The sequence below is a fragment of the Echinococcus granulosus genome, assembly GCF_000524195.1.
Source record: "Echinococcus granulosus chromosome Unknown EG_S00141, whole genome shotgun sequence".
Classification (NCBI taxonomy): Eukaryota; Metazoa; Platyhelminthes; class Cestoda; order Cyclophyllidea; family Taeniidae; genus Echinococcus; species Echinococcus granulosus.
This window is the reverse complement of record NW_020170521.1, coordinates 93,909-114,198: the sequence shown is the minus strand read 5'-3', so window position 1 is coordinate 114,198 and position 20,290 is coordinate 93,909. Positions and strand designations below refer to the sequence as shown.

Here is a 20,290-nt window from a genome sequence, read left to right as displayed (position 1 = left end):
GCTAATGACTGAAAGTTGAATTACTTCTGCCCGTACTGAGGCGCCATTACTAGTGATAGGATACTGTCCGTACATGATCTCAAAAGCACTGATTTTGACATAAGCTTGACACCATATTTGATCAAGAAAATATATTTTGAATTTATGATGAAGATACTACTGAAATAGGGTCACGCAACATTGGTTGGCTTGCCTAGTGTTTTCGCGAGAAAGAAGCACTAATCTTAGTTTATAAACAATGAGTTGCAAGAATTACAGATTTTGGATACCAAAAATCCGACATTACTAGCTTCCAGATGTGAACACATGTGGGACTGAAAATGACTTAAAATGGCCTCCATATTTAGAACAATATAAGTAACATTTTATTGAGACTTAAAAGGATGTCTTCTGTGCTGGCGTTTGATGTGAGGGATTTTAAAGGTACAGTCGATCATAACTGTCACTTGTTGTTTAGTTTTCTGTGAATTGCTCGCCTGAAATTGCAAACAAAACATACAAATGTGCATTTTGTGCTAACAGATAGAGTGAAGTTAGGGCAACTTGATGGGTGCAACTTACTGTCAAAATGATTGCGCAGGTGTGCAGTGAAACGACGGGAAAATGATAGTGCATTTGTTTAAAAAATCTCACCTTTTTCGTACACTTTTTCATCCAGATGAACTCGCAGCAGTGAGGCTGTTCTCAAAATGCGTAAAATATGCCACTCATCATTGGCCACTTGATCTGGGATGTTCAGCCTCTGAAAGGTAGAGTAATTTCCTATTTCTTTTAAATTTTACCAGCAAATAGAATCGGGCTAACGTTAAAGCTCTACAAAACTGCTGTTTAGATTGTTCTGCACCTCATTTTGACTGAAACGGTTTATATTAAATTGGGCCTTGCTTTCCCACCTACTCGATTAGAAGTAAGCGTTTGTAGGCTCATTTCTACAAGTGATACAAATCCCTTGTCAAAACAGTTATTATAAAATAAAGCGAAAACTGCCAGTAATTCTGAGGTTTATAATGTAAAAGAAAGATGCGAGAATTCGCAAGTAGTCGTAGCTGACCCGAGTCCCCTTTGATTCAAAGGAGAATATGTCAGTGTGATAAAGTCGTGGTATAACTCAGAACCCTGAAAACTTCGAAGCTAGGCTCAACTATTTTGTCTACTAATTTTGACAGAGAATGTTCCATAATACCACTTGATATTGTGAGTGAAGGATAGCGTCCAAGAAGTCTACCTCTAGTGATAGTTATAAACTGAAACCTCTGTGGTGATTTAATGAAATAAACCAGCGAAATTTCAACCTCTTTCCATAGGGCTATCAAATTATAGTCATCATTCATTCCTTTATCTGACGTTGACATTTTACCTATCATTATCAACAGCCTTGATTAAAATTTTCACGAGTTCTTTGTGGTCACACTTAAGAATACGATACTCGTGTGAAGAACATAACTTGCATATTCGTTGGGAACAAGGGATTTGAACACGTAAACAGGTAGGTCCGTTTGACCTGCTTATCATTAAGGTTAAGTGTGAGAGTTGGCATTACGGTGTGAAGGCAAAGTGAAAAAGACTAATGTCACACACTTTTGTAGGATAGAGGCTGTATCGGATCATCAATCCATCTAGGCATACGTATGCATTGGGAAAGAATGTCCACTGCCATAGAGTGATTTATGTTTAATACGATTTGATCTAGCACTTCAGCAGCAATGCCAAGTGTAACAGATGAAAGCGAACCTTTCAACGAATTGTTTATTTAAGCAAAGAAGAATATGTGGTAATTTATTCAAGTGACTAACATATTCTCGACCGTCCAGCATCACCATAACTCCTAGGCATCCTTTTATAAGATCGACGCTCATTCCATCAGGCTGAATGACATTGAAAAACTTCATCTTGAGGGAGAAGGAACCCTGTGAATAGGAGGAAAGGAGGGTAGCATTACGAGTCCGCGTTTTGAAGGCGAACTGAACCTCCGTCGCTTCAAGTCGATGAGGTAAGAGAAATCGTAATCGTAGCTGGTGCTCTTTGTCGAAGTCTAGGATTTTGGCGGCTAAAAATAAGGAGAAAATGAAGTTTCTCTGAATGAGCTCTGCTGTCACAAATTAACCTTAAATCTTTCATGGGTGATCGAAAACAAAATTCTAATATTCGTTAAATTTTGTGTCTGTAAGACCAATGTCACGGTCATGTACTTCTTTTCTCTTTGCAAAATTCTGCGTAATATAACATTAAACTCTCCTATGCTGGTCAGAAACAAGAAAAACTTTCATGGTACTCAATGTGGGCTAGTTCTTTAAAAGTTTCAATGCTTGCGTCTGGATGTGTTTGCAATTACTACAGAGCAACTCGTCTTTTGCGCAGTTAGGAGCTCCACCCTCTCAGTGCTTATAGTGGCAACCTTTGTGAACGAGGAACCTCTACACACATCAATCAAACACCTTACTGGAGCCAAAATCCCATCACTGTATCATACTTTAGTTTCCCTTAATAGGTAGAGACCTGCGGACTTTACATCTTTGTTTACAACAAGCTCAGCTTAATAAGTTCACTATCGCCATTTCCTGTCATTCTAATTAATGGTGTTCTGAATGATTCATAACATTCGTATTGGTCATAAACATTTATGCACAACCGCCATCTTTTGAGTGTAGAAACGTCATGGAGGCATCCCACTCTACGTCTGCAAAACTACCTTAAGCACCTCTTATTCAATCGGATCCATAATTATGGATTCACCCATCGCGGTGCCTCTAAAATAGAGGTTTTCCTAGATATTTCCAGGAAAGTATTCTTGACTTCCATCAAAAGTGGCAATCGAGAAGGACTGTTAGTGATTGTAAGTTAAAGAAAATCACTACTATTCACAGAAAGAAAGAGTTTGGGAACTGTGCGGCATCCTGCTCTCATTCATCCCGAACAATTTTGCCCATTCCTCAGAGGACTGTTGAGGCTCGCAAGCACAAGATACGTTCTGATGACTATCACTCAAGAAAAAGTGGACTTTTATTGCTGTGAACAGACTAAAATGCCTACCAAATGCGAAATAATTCGACTTTGTTAATTTATAAGGCTCTATAAAAGAGGCAACATCTACTCCTTTACATTGTTTTGAATGTCAGCCATCAGTGGAAACGCAGCGCAGTACAGTTCAATGCAATTGGTACTGGTGATGGAGAGCATTCATGCCCTGTTCCCATAAATATACCAAGACCCTTTATGAGGACCCTCTATTGCCTGCTTAATTATTAAGAGAAATGCCTTGATCCTCATTACTTTGCAACAAGAAATAGCCATTTCACAATCTTCCCGGTTGCACTACCCAGGTTTTAAACAGAGGGTTACAATTTCCTCGTGAATACCTCTCGGTTATTTGAGACAAAACAGAGAAACTGATTCTATTTTCATAAAATAAAACCGAATAAATCCCACAAAGTTATTACGAACTTACCTCCGTAAATACTTCGTACATCCAAATCAGCAGTTTTAATGCATACATGAGGTGTGTGTGTTTTAGCCGCAAAAGGGGATGAAAATTTCTTAGGGGGCAAGCATGATTATGTCAATTTGCATGTTGGTTTTTAGACATGCAACTGCGGAAAAACTGCAAAGAGTATCGTATTAACTGGAACGAAATGAATTATTAGTGAGTATTGACAATGCCTGTCCAACCATTCATGCAGCGTAGGTGAAGGCACAAAAAACAGACCTAATTGACGCTAATGAAATGGAATACAGAAGTCTACTTTTATCGAGAGTGAACACAACGGAGGCAAAGCTTTTGGGTAGTAATACTATGGAAGCGTGTCTGTTTTTAAAAGCTAAATAGGCAAAGTGGGGAACTTTTGAGGTTCTTCGATGTTATCTTGTTGAACCGGTAACTAAAGCGGTGACTTAAGCATCTCAGGTAAGTTTAATTATGTCTTCGACATGAACTTCTTGTAACTTATTCCTTTATTTTCTTATCTAGAATCTTTTACGGAACAAGTTCATCCTTTTGGGGAAAAAGAGGTATTATGTTTTCAAATTCTTGCCGTTTTACCTGCCGCCAAAATTACATCAGGTGTCTGATTTCTGGCGATAAAATTTGCAATATTGAGTTACACTTGATGCCGTTTGAAACAAAATATCTTCAACCGAAAGAAGAGTTTCACAAGCAATTTAAACAGATTGGAATTAAAATCCTCCAAATCCGAGCAAAAGATCGCACTTTAATTAATCATTTGTGCACTTTTAATTTCCATTAGGGCTACTATATTTAAAGGGAGGAGTAAACTCACGAATGTGACAAAATTCTCCACTGAACGCTGTCGCCAAACAGTTGCATTCTCCGTCCACACAAGTTCCACCATTTTGACAGATGCAATTCCCTCGGGGTCTGCATCCAGCTTGAAGTTGTTGATCCCTTTTCAAGGGTCGATGCCTAAGACGCGAGCGTATTATTGGCTCGAAGTCGACCACCTCTCCGTTCAGTTTGAGACTAATGTAAAAAATAAGAATTTAAAGGTATTAATAACAGGGTCGAAGCAAATACAAACTTTGCTTCTTTCTGAACCAAAGGAACTTGGTGTAGGTACCATGACAAATGCTTTTGTCTGACAGAAGGGTAATTTGGATGCCAACTTTCGGGCAAGAGACGGCAAGTCAGTACGATCCTCGTGACAGATGGAACACCATCAGCACCCAAGGAGAAGGAAGCGTACATTAAACACGCAAAAACTGTAATGCTTCATTAGCCTTTACTCATCTCTACCCAATGCAGCATATTCTTGTCCATCTTGTTTAGTCGTTCCGATGGTGTAAAAGAAGAGGTGGAAGAGAGATTAAACACCAAGTCTTTACCACTTTATTGGATATTAATACCAAATGCCTCTAAAACTGTAAAAATAGAGGCCATCAGGCTCAAACGCGAAGAGGTTATCAAATAATCACTAGGATATGACCATCAAACCAGGATTGTTGCTTCTGTTTTCTCCGATATATCTCTACTTAGATGAGTTGAAACCGTTTGGAATGGCGCCGTTTCCCAAACGCTTCTGAGAGCATCAAAACGCCAGAGGAAGGTGGGTATTGGCCTCTTTCAGCTTAGCAAAGAATCTAACAGCACTTCAAGTTGTATCCTTTGTGTAGACTGTTTCCAAACTTATGATTGACAGATTGTCAGATCATGGCTGATTTCAAGAGCATCAATTACACCAAAGCTCTAGAGTAAAGAAGCAAATATAAGTTTTCTCTACATGACAAAAAATGGCAAATTTTCATAGTAAAGCAAATCTTTAAGTAAGAGTTTTACGAGAGCACTTTGCTGAACCACATAGCTGAAGAAATCAGTTGCTTCGTATGCTTCACTGTGCTTTCAGCTTTTCAGTTAAAGAGGGGATTGCGTTGACATTTCACACTGACACATGGAACAGCCTTTAGGCCAAAAGTTTCGACACGAAAGTCGCTCAACAGCTTAATATTGCAAAACTTATTACTTCCGCCACTTTCATATGAGAAAGAAGGCATATACGCAGTCAAGACTTGAGCACTGACTCCTCGCGCATTACAAATCATAAAGTGAATTAACTGTCATACCAACTTGGCATGTTTGTAGGATACTTCGCTGGTGTTCTGCAACAAACGTAACTTATTCACATTGTCCACTTCAAATTGAGGTTAATCAAAATGTTTTCAAATACTGGGAAGAGAATCTAAGTGGATCTCGCATTTGCAAGCAGCAAAGATGGAAGTGGTTAGTAAGAAATACCAAAACCAGCGACCCTGTATCAATCCCAAACACCGGATTTTCTCCTACATAAAAGAATTTTGGCAGATCCTCCCAACCATTACAATAAGAAGCAAATGAGGCATAAGGTTTATTGAATGGTAGTGTTTTTGCTTTCATAAAAAGTAGCGGATTGGGGTAACGGTGACTACCAAGGATAGTGCGATTTTATACAGAGCTCTGTAAAGCTGATTTTCATCAGTGTGTTTACTAGTGTGTTGTTATCAGTAAATTTCCACCTTTTACTACACTCTTAATCATAAGCAATCCTAAAGAATGTGAAATGAGGCACTTACCAACTTGGGAGAAAAGGTAATTTATTCTGCTGCCCTTTCGTGACGTTTGTCGGAACCATTTAAAAATGAGACAATTTATTGCTTACTGTTAACGCTTGTCGTCATAGAAACCGTTTGTAGACAGAGAAATTAGAGAATAAAGCATTTTGCAGCGATCTGAGATTAAGTGAATACGTCCCTTTTAGTGGGATGCCAGAGGCGTGACTAGCCTGCAAAATCGCTAGGAGAGTTTGCAAGGTATCGCTATCGTTTTGCATTGTGTGGACAAATTGAGAACAGTTGCAAAGAAGCCCTGATGGAGAAGTTTGCAGAACCATAAAATAAAAATATACAAGTGGATTAGTATCCTCGGAAAAATATAAAAGTTGAGGTATTACCAACTAATAGCAAGGAGGGAAGATTGAGGTAAATTCTCAAGTCATACTAAAAGAGGTTACGAGTCTAAACTCGTTATCGAGTGGTCTTGCTTGAACTAATTTTTTTGCTAATTTTGAAGGTAATTTGAAATGATTTTTTATTTATGCTGCATAAAATTTTGTATCACGCAAGACTGGTGAGTCAGTACATCCACGGACTTCCGAATTTAGTAGCTCGAACCGACGGTACTGTGAAACCGAACGCCAAGGGATAGAACTCTTGGTCACAACAACTGCCAACAGTAAAATATCTCTCCAAAACTGCCTTACCAAACAGGTTAATCTTTGTTTTACCATCGATTAGGTTTAAAATAAATGTAATGCCTAAACACTTTGTTCACTTCTTTGATCTGACAGCCTACATCTATCTGCCAACAGTGAATAGCTAAAAAAACCTTAGAGTTCTTAAATGGTTTATTTGGCCATTTCAAAAAGTAAATCACTAATGTCAGAAAATTAGATAACGTTGGAATAAATAGGAAACAAAGCTTTACATCTCGCACTTTGCTTATGCAGTTCTACCTGTCAATTTTAAAGGCCTCTCATTTGCCGTTCTTATTTTTGTGCCAAGGTACATGGGTCAGTCTAAACGCTTAAATCATAAATCTATTCCTGGCAGTCAAAAAATGTAAATATGGAAACGTTTTCTAAAAAAAATCAAAAAATAACAGCTATTCATGAACATATTTGGCGCCAGCATGAACAGAAGCTTGAAGGTGTCTGTTGGGTGGCAAAGCCTGTTCCACTCCCCTTAAAATACCAAAATTTTTTCAAAATTTAGCCCGTATTTGCTCTTTAAAATAAAACTGCACTTTATGGATAACTTATCCTGTTAGCGAGAAGTATGCAAGGCAGATTATATCGGCCAGAAGTAGAAGGCTGAATGCCTAATTAATTACTGAGACGTTAATAAATTGTTAATAGACAAAATAAATATTTCTTATGGTTACGTTCATCCCTATTGGCTAAGAGCTTGATGACACAAAAAGTTGGCCTGTCAGCATAGGAAACAAACATAATGAAATGTCAAGAGGGCCTAGGCTTTAAGGGTGTCAAAGCCATCTTCATACAAATGCTGCTAACTGATTTGCTTGACTAAAGTTTTATAAAAGATGTCAAAACAGTTAGGTGGGGGATTTCGTTAAAAGTGTATTTTTAAGCTGCATATCGCGCGTCTGCTTCAGGCCCTAATTTCTGTGCTTGTTAGCCCAGTGTCCTCTCCGCCTTCATTGAGCGTCATTTAAGAAGGAGCATTTTTTAACACCCTGTCATTCACCAAGTCCATGTTCTCATTAAAATAGATACTTATCTAATCTCTTGAGTGAGTCTGACAAGTTTTAATGAAAGTACTGCTCATTGAGGTGGTATCTGTTATGAAGGGTATCGGACATAAAATTGAACCTCCTCATTTGACATGAGAAAGCAGATGAGGAGTGTTCGGAAAGAAGTTCACCTTATTTATTCTTAGGGTGGATTTCGCCACCAATGAATAAGAGGATAATACGTTATTAGTGATCACCATAACTAATTATGAATCAAAGTTACAGCACAATACAGACTTGATAAATTCATTGGTAAAATCACTTTGTCTCTACGTTTCACAATTTAATTTCGTTATAAAGAATTACAGACGATTCGCAGGAAGAGGAGGCAGGTGAACTATGATCTAGAAATTTTGGTGAGATTAGTGGTAATCATTTGTTTGAGCATGAAAAAAGTAGCACAAATTGCATAAGGATGGGAATATTTTTAATGACATTACACATGATTCAGTGCGCGTTCAAATTTGTTTGCTAAAATGTTTTTCCACATTTTTTGATGGTACTGAAGCCAGAGGGCGCGTCGAGCATGCACCACTGTCTAGCTAGCCGGTTGTCCTTTAAAAATCGTCATAGGTTCCCAAAAAAATTGGGGACTTGCGAATTCTAAAAAATTGGTATTAAAGGCCAATAAACGCCCCCGTGCACTTCGGGAATGCATAAAATTTTGTTGGTAGGTTCATTTATGAGTGAAATGAAAAGTCCGAAGTCGATTCTCTTGGCGTGATTAATACAGTGCACTTCAGAAATCTCACCACAGCCAAGCCCAAGGGAAATGAAGAAAAACACTTCAGAGCTCAATCCTAAATGGACAAAAGCGGCGATTTTAGAGGATAAAGTTCTGCAGCAAAGGTTGAGGATTGCACAGAAAAGGTAGAGGATTAGGCTTGAAATGGATTTGATTAATAAAGTGTCCAGAAATCTTATAAACCGAAATCGGTATGCTAAACTACACAGAAGATGCCAGTCTCGACAAAGTTACCAAAAGAAGGAGCAGAGCTACAGACATCGTGAACGCCTTATTTTATCAAGTCTTGGGTGGAGTGCTAATCATAAATATTTGGCGAAACTAAAACAAACTGAATCCTTGCCATCAAACTTCTCAAAAGCACGAGTGCCATAGAAAGTGAGTAGCATTAATTAGTAATCAACTGACATAATTGTGGAGCAAAGGCAAGATTCAAGCACTAAGGAAGACCGGTGAAGTTGTGAAATGTGTTTGCTTAGAAGAGTTCCACATTCCTCCTACGGTAAGGGGGCACTTTAAAAATTCCACAACTTGCCAAGTTGCAAAAAAATGTTGATTTGGAAACAAAATTTTCAAAGTACGAAATTTGGATGATATCACTTCTTTTACTTTTCGCGAGTAACCTCCATTAAGTGGCAGAATCTAAGTACGAGGAGCTTGTTTTAGTATTGGCGTATTTGCCTCCTTATTTAACAAATCAATGTTTAATTCGCCATAAATAATGTAATTTTAAAATTCCTCATATTTAATAAATTTCTCGGATTCTTTACTTGCGTTCGGCTAAGCCAATGCAGCTGAGTTATAGAATCAACCACTTTAGACAAAGGAGACGAAATTGCTATTATTTATTGCAAAAACAGCGTTCCTATTGCCTTAAACGTAATTTAGACCACTCTACTAAGCAGCGTGTGAGCCCAGAAACAGGATACCTACTAAAAATTTGTCCGAATTTTAACTCCATGAAGATGAAATAACTTGCTGTTCCCAATCCCTTTTCGTTTTTTGTCTAATTTGAGCTGCAAAAAATAATTATGAAAAATATTTATTCAAAAGACAAGATTTTTACTTAATAGGCTGAATTAAGTGATGACCTGTTTAGGGGAGGTATATGGAGTCTTGAAGCAAACTTTGACCTTAGATGTTATAATGGCGTGTGTATCTGTAGACAAGCAGTGGTATCTGCACAGCAAGTACAATATTAAGAGTGTACCTTTAAAAACGAAATATAGGGTGTTTTACAAGTATCTTACACAAGGAGTAAGCATTTGTAGAATGGGTCTATGAACAGATATGACAGCAAATATTTAAGAATGCGGATAGAAGGCGGGCGATTAAGAGGCAAAAGACTGCATGACAGGATTTACTTCAAAGTTTATGAGCTAGCTCAGAATAGGATTTTCGTCCTAAAAGATGCTTCATTCCTTTAAATTTTTAAAAACGACAAGCTAGTGTGTCTAGAATGCCGATGAGGTACAAGTTGGGATTTAATGGAGACAGCTGAAAAATAGGATCTTAAGGCGTAAAAGTCATATTTGTTCTATAGGTGCTCTGTTTTTCTTTAGCAAACTCAACTTATGTTGTTACAACATATTTTAGCTTTATTTAAAGTGTTGTGGCTTTCAAACAAGAAATCCCTAAGAGTAATGTCTACTCTGCCTCACTTTTGCTGTTTTTGCCTCTGACATCCCAATGGCAGCGTGGATACTTCACATTCCCTTCTTCACATGCAAACTTGAGGGCGAAAAACAAGTTCACGGCACTGCGGACCATTTACATGCAGAAAAAATGTTTTCAAGCAGTTATCTAGCCTCGGTGTGACAGAGGAATTTTAGTTTTACTGCTATCAGTCACAAGTCTGTCCAAGATATAACTTTGTTTAACATGATCATATTTCTTCCTGCCACAAAGGTTTACATCCACCAAGAAAAGATTTAAATAAGGAGAAAATTTAGTTAAAGCTTCCGTATATCCTTTTGTATGTACCTCCTTCACCACTTGAGAAGATTGGCTAGAAGTTGCGCATGCAGTGTAAGATTATAAAACACAACCAAGAAAGCGCCTTTGGGTAAACTTGTTTTCGTAAGCACTTATTTAAAACGTTAAAGCTTGGCAAAATAAACCATCGGATTATCGTCTTTTATTTATTTAAGCAAGTTATCTAGCAAGAAGCGATAAACAACTCTGAAAATACACCTCGTAAATCACTCAGAAAATTTCGAGAGCAATAACCCCCCTAACATACTCCCCTTAGTTTACTATTCTACAGTTCATGCACTTTTTTAAAATGCAAGGCTCATTATTCCCTTACAAATCGGTTAAATGAGCCAACCGCAGGGAGGCTGATTGAAGCAGAGGTCCCCGTACCTCATCTTGTTGGAATCGTGGCATCCAATGATCAAGAATTTTTCAATTCCTGATGTTTCTGTGGCTAAACTATTCCGAGTATGTGGTCGTAATGACTGATTTCTTTCGATATTTTGATTAAAGCGTTTGAATGAACCAAAAAATAACAAAACCGACAGTTTACAACCTTGGTTAGTTCTTCAAATACACACTACTTTTAAAAGCTAGTTATGAAAGTAAGTGAATTTTACTAGCATTGAAATCAATTTTAGCTATCTCTAAGAGGAAAATTGGGCTGTTTTCATTGATTGGGGAAAAGGTTGTGGGAAGGTAAATGGGGAATGGTGGGAGCATTGGAGTGGATTCACTAACCGGGTGGCGAATAATTAGCCATTTATAGAATGAGGATCAGTTGTGTGTGTCTGATCGTTTGAAGTTACCAGCTGTGAACGAAAACAAGAGCCCAAGCAAAAAATAAACTGAGCGAAAGTGGAACTCAAGCGTCATTTTATCTTTATTCACATAAGCAAATTCACAACCAGATGAACTCACTAGCAGCTGGAATAAAAGGTAGTTGATTGGTTTAAAAAATGGATTTAAGATGTAAAAATCCCATTATATTGGGGCTGAAGTAACTAAATCTATCTAATGAAGAATTCTTCCTTTAAATAATCACTATCCACGAGCTTGGTATGCATTTATATCTTTACGGAACCACCACGAGAGATGGTAGGTGGATCATGTCCACCGCTAAGCAGAGAAGATAAAGTACCTTTTAAACCTCATGTGCATCGGAGGGTTTAGTAATCTGCATTGGCATGCTTTCCTGTAATAAATGGAATTAATCAACCCCGAAAAAATAGGCATAATAAAAACTCTGTAATAATGCATACTGATTAATACATCCAATGAACTGCCTCCTTCTGCCAAGACCGCTCCATAAGTGATCGAGGCCTCGACCAAATTCCCCCTCTGCGGTCCAATTGCTACCCCCAAGAAGAAGGTTTCTTCCAAATAGTGCTGTGCCGCCATAGCCCTCGGAAGCAGACTCCAACACACCTGCCACCTCTGCCTCAAAGGCCGGTCGAAATTCATTGCTGTCAATGGCCACGAAGTATTTAATTGTGGTATAACCCGCTGCAATGATCGCCGCTTCATGCCGTCCAGGAATTGTGATTTTTCCAGCACCCACTCGAAGGAGATTGGATTTTTCTGCACTAATCTCCAGTGACTGCCTCTGAGTTACCAACCAGGGAATTCCACCTCGAAGTTCTACGCCCAAGAGTGGAGCGGAAAGCTGTCCAAGTCGGTGAAATAGAAGGAGGAGAAGAGCGTTTTCTGAGTGAGAATCGAAGTCTATTTCAATTTGCTGCCAGTCATGGATGTGATTTGCCTGCATCGGTAGCTTGTTGAACAGTGGTGGAGGACTCGACTTTGTCAGGGGCATAGGAAGACGAAGAAGGAGGTAAATTTGTCGAAGTGAGACTGGAGAGAATGGAACTGATTTAGTTACGCATTTGGTTGGGGGGGTACCCGCAATTTCAAATCCGTGGAGGGAGTTCTCAGCAAACCGTAGAATGTTGAGGGTCGTGTCATCAACTTGCAGAATAGCCTAATATTTAACATACTTTTGGATGAGCAGGTCTTTTATGACATGAATCGGTAATTAATGTGTATTTTCGTCATCTATAATATTCTTTCACATTTTACTTTTTTGACAATAAGAAGTTGTTCAAGTTATTGAACATTAAATACAGAAAAAGAAGTAAATTCTTCACCTATTTTAAACCAAATGACCACTTTGAGAAGAAAACTTTGACAGGATTCCGGCATACTTGCTAGTATGAAGGTGGGTTGAGTAAAAGCACAGCAGAGGCACAAAATAGCTTTTCTGCTTTTTCCTACCCGCTTTACGTTTATTCGCAGAACAAGCCAATGGGCTGTAGGGACGGTGTTAACATACCGCCTGGTAGTTGGTGAGTGTACAACCCACCTTGATTTATCAGCGGAAGTAGTGTACAAACCTGGCATGCAACACAAGTGACGTCACATTGTGGTCACTTGTCATTTTGTCCTATTCAATACAGGGTAAAACTAAGCCAAAATTTCATTTTGAGAAAGACTTAGTCTATGAAGGTCTGTGTGACACTTAACATTCGGCTATTTCTATGCCCTCCATACCTACTCTCACCTGTCTTTAAAATCTGTCCATTCATAAGAGTGTAGAAGTTTTGAGAGCCAGAAATCGCAAGCCAAAGAAGTTTGTGCAAGATGAAAAATTAAGAAGTATTTAATCCAAAATATGCGTCTTGATGTAGAGCTATGTCTTCATGTGACCACACGCGTTGGACATGCCATCAAAAAACATGAAGAGTCCTGGTTAAGAATGACCAGAGACGAAAAAAGGTCCGGGAAAAGAGAATACGTCTGCCGACATGCAGTGATTTTAAAATAAGGTTAAAAGTCAAAAAATGAGAAATGGATTGCTAATGTAAAAGTGTACAAGGTACTAAGTAAACTCACTTGTCGAATTTGACCCTTGAATCCTTTCTGATCGGCGGGTTTATCGGGGAAGGATCCCAGAACAACATGATGAATTTCGAGAAAACCTGGTCGAATTTTATCAAAACTAAACTGTTGAAAAAAGACTGTGTTTTCATCGATGCTGACGCGGATCTACAATGCAGTAAGTGGAAGTGGACAAATGGTTACAACCCATTAAGATGTACATAAATCAAGTGAACCTCATGCTATTGCAATTAAAGAAGGCACTTATGGAAAGAAAGTTGGCCTGCCTTTAAGGCAAAAGTAGTAAAATTAAAGATTTTCATGGCCTAAGCAATTTTTGGGATCGTTTGAACTACATACTAAACTGCACTTGGGTTGCAATTTCTACCTACCCACTGTTGCTGCTGCTTTGGCAAAGATAAATTTGGCTTTGCGGTAGACGTAAGATATTATGCTGCACTTTTTCGAGGTTTCATTTGCGAATGTGCTAATTTAGTCCTTCAAAGGTGTAGGCGCTGAAGTGAATTCATGATTCTCGCATAAAATCCTTAAAATACCTACACAATTACACTAGCAGTGGGTGAAAACATGATTACACTACTAGCTTGGAGCATTGAATTACTACAAATCAAAAATTTACTGATTCAGTACCCTAAACCAAATTGTGGTACTTTAGTTTTTTGTTCAACTCTGGTCTTGGTAGCAAGTAGTTTAGGGCTCCGCCATTGCCACTTTGCTTGGCTATCCGACCTCTGGACCACGCGAGTATCCCTCCACTCCCTCTGTAGGTCTACAGGATATAATCTGCCTCAGTATTATGCCCTCTTTCAACTTCAGAAAAGTCTCCAGGTGTTGTATTAGTGGCAGCGAAATGAAAACGCAATCATAAAAAACCTTTATTCTGGTCTCTATTGCTGAATGCTAAATGTTGATGCGTCGAAAGTACGGGATCTTCGGCGGACGGAAGGATTTGTGGCAACTCCTAACGAAAGAGTTGGAGGGCTATTGTTACAGTCAGGAGACCATGCCGCCCAGTGGAAGTAATAAGATCGTACCATAAGTTTCCACGCCATCAAAACCATGATTTAAAGAAACAAATTGAGCAGTACATAATACTCTTGGTTTTGATCTTCTAGGATTCATCCTTTACTCGGTATATACTATTTAACAGAGTTCAACGACACCTATTTTAAGCTGTCTACCTTAGTATTCATCTCTTCGAAGTGGTCGTACTTAAGCGACCCGAGTAAAGCAAATGGTTTTCCATTTGGCCTAAAGCATTATAAATGGCCTTTTAGAAGTCGTTAATAAAGGAGGAGAAATTCTACTAAAATATTTTCGTTTTAGTAATTATAGTGTTAAAAAGGTTCATGGCAGGGCAGAAACTATTGGTTAGGGTCACTTCATTAGTATTTAATTCCTGAAGAGTTCAAAATGGATAATATGAGCTCATACAACCAGTTGTCATTGTTAAAAACACAGGTCTACAAGTGTTAAACAACTACTTCTTCTTCGGCTACTAAAGTTACACTTTCTTCTACAAAGTGTCGATATCGGTTAGGCCGTTAGATGGATGAGTAAATAGCACTGGTAAAAGCAGCATTCTACAATGCCTTTCAATGACAAATAAATAAAGTATCTGGAACCTCAGAGTTGTATCTTGGCAAGTGACCGAGACCTTGCTAGACTGCTTTGTCGGAGCAGGAGTTGCTGAACAGATTTGTTCTATTATCTAATCGGTTAACAATCAAATTGACGCTTTCTATACAAAAAAGCTTAAAGTTACCTTACATAAACTACAGGAGAAGCCCTATTAAGAATGTCAAATGGCAAAAGAAGCCTTGGGAACAAATCGCCTGCCTTTATGACATAAACATCTATATTGACGGTGATTAAGCATAAAAGCCCATAAGAATGAAGAGGCACGATGTGACCGTCTAGTGCAAGCAGCTGTTCACGTCTGCAAATTTAAACCGACAAAGCGCAGCACCGTGGTCTCATTAAAAAGGCGAAAAATATTTTTTACCTCATGGTCTGTTGTGTAAGATGGCGTAATGATTCAGAATTGCGCCTCCAAAAGGTCGTGTCACATTAAGTTCTTGGGCAATTTAAAGTGGCACTAATGAGCGACTTGCCCTCCCAAATTGTACGCATTAAGAAACAACTGTCCGGCATCTGTGATTTGATAATGAAATAGTTAATAAGTAACATTCGTGCTTATTTTTCATGTCGTAGAGGATGAAAGTATTCTTCCTCTAAACTTGTGCCCCATCCAACAATTGGCGGCTTCTCGAGGAATGTTTTATAACCATGTGAGGTATTTAAGAACATCGTGGGAGTTACGACATTGCCTGCCAAGGCGACTTGTGGGAAAGCGTTCACCATATGCAGTTGATTATATACTTGTACTATACAGTCTAGAGGTGTGCCATTATATTAGGAGGGCAGTTTTTTTTCTATTTCGCACCACTTTCCCTGTCGCATTGCAAATCCCCACGTCTTTTACAATCATAAAGTGTGATTTGAGCCTACCTGTATTATGAACCAAGTTTGACTGGATTGAAGAGATATCGCAGAAGCCGGCTTCTTGGAAATCTTGCTGTGGAATGTTTAGAGCAGATATAATGATTGTCCGAAATCAGACGCTTTAAATGAACAGCTTAATTTAAATGAAGCACTCACAGGTTGATGAATTGTGATAAGGAGAAGAGACCCTCTGTCCCTGAAAGTCAATCATGCCGATAACATGTCTTCGCTAATTAGAGTAGGCAAAGATTGAAATAGGAAAAACAATCTTTGGGAGACTGAACCCACATTAACAGAAAATGTAAGGTCGCAAAAGCTATGAACTTCATTTCACATATATCAGTAGCAGACACTAGGCTTAACAATATATTGTTCTAACCATCTATCAGCTTGCGGTTCGGCCGACTCGTGATGAGAAGTAGTTGCCTCTATACCCTTCAAGCTCCAAAGGCTTCGGTGGATTTGTTTACTAGCTAAAAGCTCGAAGGTATGCAAGGGGTATGCCATATTTTCACAAGTAAAAGCAAGACCTCACATCCCAGTAAAAAACTGCCGTACTTAAACTATCTGTATTTAAACTGTTAAATTGCAAAATCGACGACTACTTCTGAAAACTCGATCAAATCAGGCGGATGATAAATTTTATAGGTTTACTTCTTTTGAGAGATAAAACCCTACTCCGTTCTGCCACTTACTGGAAATGAGGAGCGGAGGGCATAAAACGGAGTGTCCAAGCAGTGTTTCAAGCAGCAACTGTTAACCAGCCATAAGGAATGTATGATTAACGGTCAAGTTATACTGAGATGTTAGCACTTCGAGAGAAGTGGACCAGAACCTTATAACCAAGCAAGGATAGAAAATGTCGAACAGTTCAGATTGCACCGGATTGAGTAATGGCGCTGTTAATATAAGTTATGCATTAATTTTCTTGGTTTATTTTCTCCGACACTCTCCCTTTTATTTTCCTTGTTTATGTTTACTTCAGTGCCATCCTTTAAAAGATAATGAGGGACATTTTGGGGGTACGGGCTCAGAGAGAAGGGACAAAACTCCTGCAATTTGAGGCATCAAGTCCTAGTATAATTTCAAAAGACCCAAATGCAAATTAGTTGACTAAGTTCTTTCACGACTTAATTGTCCATGATGTTTTTAACTGTGAATTTATCCTCTTAGAGGCCTCATATCACTTCAGCAGACATAGTTAAGCAATTGTTCAAATATATTATTCTCTAGCAATTAAATGAAAATCCCTTTTTTACACCTCCTTCTCTGGGTTTAACCTTATGCGTTTATTAAAATGTAGCAACAAATGTTGATGGTTATCAAACCAATCTTCAGTTTTTAACTAACACTGTACAAATACGCATATTTTGTTTGACTTTTGTCTTAAAGATAAGAAAAAGTGTTTGGACACATTCGACTATTTTAGCCCACGAAAAAAGAGGTCTTGAACAAATTAAAAAGACAAAATATATGAGGCTGCATAATGAAGAGGTTGATTACTAAACTGACTAGGAATACCAACCAACCAGCAGATCGGTTATTATCGCATTACTTATCCATTGGGCTATTTAGTTACTCACGTAATGAAGGATTCGCTAAAACTAATATTTAATCTCTTTCTTTGTTTGCAAAAAATCTAACATATGAATAAATGATTATGATAAATCGTAGCAAATAATGGGTATTTTTAAGGTAATCAGCGGAACCGCTGACTCTCAAGTAAAATACATCAAATGTCCAATGAGGATGATCAGCAGAGTACCGTAGCCGAAGCCTGCCTTCATGAACAGCCTTGAATGACCTATGTCCAATCGACAGGCATCCAACATTAAAAATAGAGGACATAAGTATAATGAAACTGTCTTCTCATTATGAATTATCATTATTTAACTGTAATACCCTCCGTAAACATGTCCGAAAATTTTTGGACTGTCTAGGGGCAATAAAATCCCTTTAAATAACTATGCGTTCAAACAGGAGAAACACACATGCACCACCTTTAGCAAGAGGGATATTTAAACAGGAACTAAATTTAGGCATTTACATAAATGCAGAAAGGACCAAAAACATGGACTAGCTAAATGGACAAAGATGAAACAGTTGTGGATGATTTATGGTAAAAATTTACGCCTCAAGTAAGATTTTTGCTTAAAAGACAATCAACAAGTAAAAAAAAGTTGAAGTTGACGCGTTTTGACATCAATAGCAAACCTGGTCAGGACTGCGTTCCAATAAGAGATCGTGAAACTGGCCATCGTCTAGCCTCGACTCCAGTCCAGTAAACGCGTGGAGAGTCTCGCGCACGGACAGGTGACCTGCTCGTGCTGACTGGAACCATTTGAAAGCGGCGAGGGTGGCTGAGGTGGTGGGTGAGATTGCCTCGGCGGGCTGGTCGGAGGGAACTTCAGCAGGAAGACGAATTCGCAGATGCAGTAGACCCGCTTTCAATGAGAGCTCATAGTAGGAATCGTTGCAACCTAAAAACATGACAGCAAGTTTGAGCTATGACAATTGCCTAGCATGCAATAGGTAAGTAATTAGGAAATTTTCTAGCCTTTTAAAATACCCATAATCAGCATCCGAGTAAAAACGGGGCTTTCAATCAATCAGATGTTCGGAGAAACCTTATCGCGAATATCTTAGGATTCAAAGCTCAACTAGCTTATTGAATTTTCATCTGTAGTAAGATTTGGTCGGTGCGAACCCTTCATCATTGACTATCATGGTTCTGGTGCATTTCAGCCCACCATACCAAGTGATAAGCGATGCATAGTCTTCCTCAAAGTTGTTTAGGAAACGGATTCCCTCGTAAAGAATAGTGATTTAAATCATCCAGGAACTTTTGCACTACAGGAAAGTCCGTACCTACCAGGTATTTAGACTACATTCCACCTTCAACCATTATAAAATAGACGAAGGACCATTCAGACAGAAAAGACTGTGCTTTTGAAATACTATAAATGTGACGAAGTCTTAAGGCATTATTTTACTTCGGCTGAAAATTATAGCACGTTTTCCTGAGATAGTATGAAAAAATCTAATGCAATGACCTCAAATCTCTTTTATCACCCATCAATCCAGGCACAATCATCCATAAGTGACATGCCTGCAATAAGGGTACAAAAAGACCAGATGTAGGCATATTCTGTTAAAACTAAAGAAGCGGGTGACTCTATGGATTTACAATGGCCAACTTGGTAAAGAAGGACTAAAAGTTACACCGCACATTTGTTACAAGGCTTTGTTTTCTAAGGATGTCTTAAAAAGAGAGGTTGGAGTACAAAGTGCTTGTATCATTGAACATCTGTCATCATTTGTCACTTCCTGCAAAACGAGTTTTTCTTTAAAACATTTCTTCTAACAGAGATAGGGCTGTTTAAAAAACCTTGCTTTCATCAAAGGTTTTCATTAGAAGGACTGGTACCGCAATATACTTGGAAACAAATTGGGATTATGCTCAAGACACAATCAAGTACTGTCGAAGAATAAAGTATCTTTATTATTAAATGGAATGCACATTTATTCCTGCTCAGTGGAATACATCCATTCACGGGAGTATCCGTGAAGATAAAAATTGGGGAAGAACCAACTTTTGGAATATGATGGAGTTCAATTAGAGGAATAATAATATCTACCATTTGACCACATGAACTCTTTCATCCTCTCCTGAGCTTCAACGCTGACACCGATCTTTCCGATGTTAGAATTAAAGACCCTTCCTAGTCTTACAGGACACCAAATTCCACGCACATATGCCTGATATAGTGTTCAGGGATAACTCAGAGCCTAAGGATTTGTCGAGAACCATACACAAAGCACTGCTTCAGTTTTGTTTCATCAGAGTCCAATAGACAGTAAAAATTTCCAGTAATTTGAGAGAGGATTCAGGAGTGTTCTATATCCACCCTCTTATAAAGTGTGGCGCGAAATGCCGGCCAAAAAACAGCACAGCTTCTAATTATGCCAATTTTTTAAGGTCTAAAACCTTTTATCTTTTCAACCCCAACAATTGTGTTTAAATTTTTGAGAACTGTGGCAATTAATCAAGTCCGGAACGTCTGCGGAATCCAAATGCAAAGTCCTAGTTCAAAAAAAGGTTTTTCTCCAATTCTTAGGATAAAATTAAAAAATTACTTTTCATTCCATATAGCAAAAAGCATGCACAAACGTTAACCAACAAAGCTGTGGAAATAACAACTTTTTACATTTTAATCCTAGCAAATGAAAAATTCAGCAAACGCGCCTTCCTATTTGTGCTCGAAGTTCAAAGGTCGCTGTACTCCCACACTACAATTCGCCCCCACTTATGTACTCACTGACAATAGGTCGATGGGCGTTAAAAGTTGGACAAGACTGTCTGTTCCTTTACA

The 20,290-nt window shown here is 38.5% G+C and overlaps 1 protein-coding gene across 1 annotated transcript; it reads right to left on the bottom strand. All coding sequences in view use genetic code 11, as the record gives it.

Annotated features, from left to right (window-relative positions):
* Positions 1-619: 619 nt before the first annotated feature.
* EGR_09293 (Neurexin-2-alpha) lies at positions 620-18,407 on the bottom strand (the record flags this gene model as incomplete). Its single annotated transcript, XM_024498542.1, has 6 exons — positions 620-742; positions 1,794-2,047; positions 4,275-4,474; positions 11,777-12,495; positions 13,407-13,559; positions 18,132-18,407. 6 exons carry the CDS (start codon positions 18,405-18,407, stop codon positions 620-622), a joined length of 1,725 nt encoding a protein of 574 aa, XP_024347047.1.
* Positions 18,408-20,290: the final 1,883 nt, after the last annotated feature.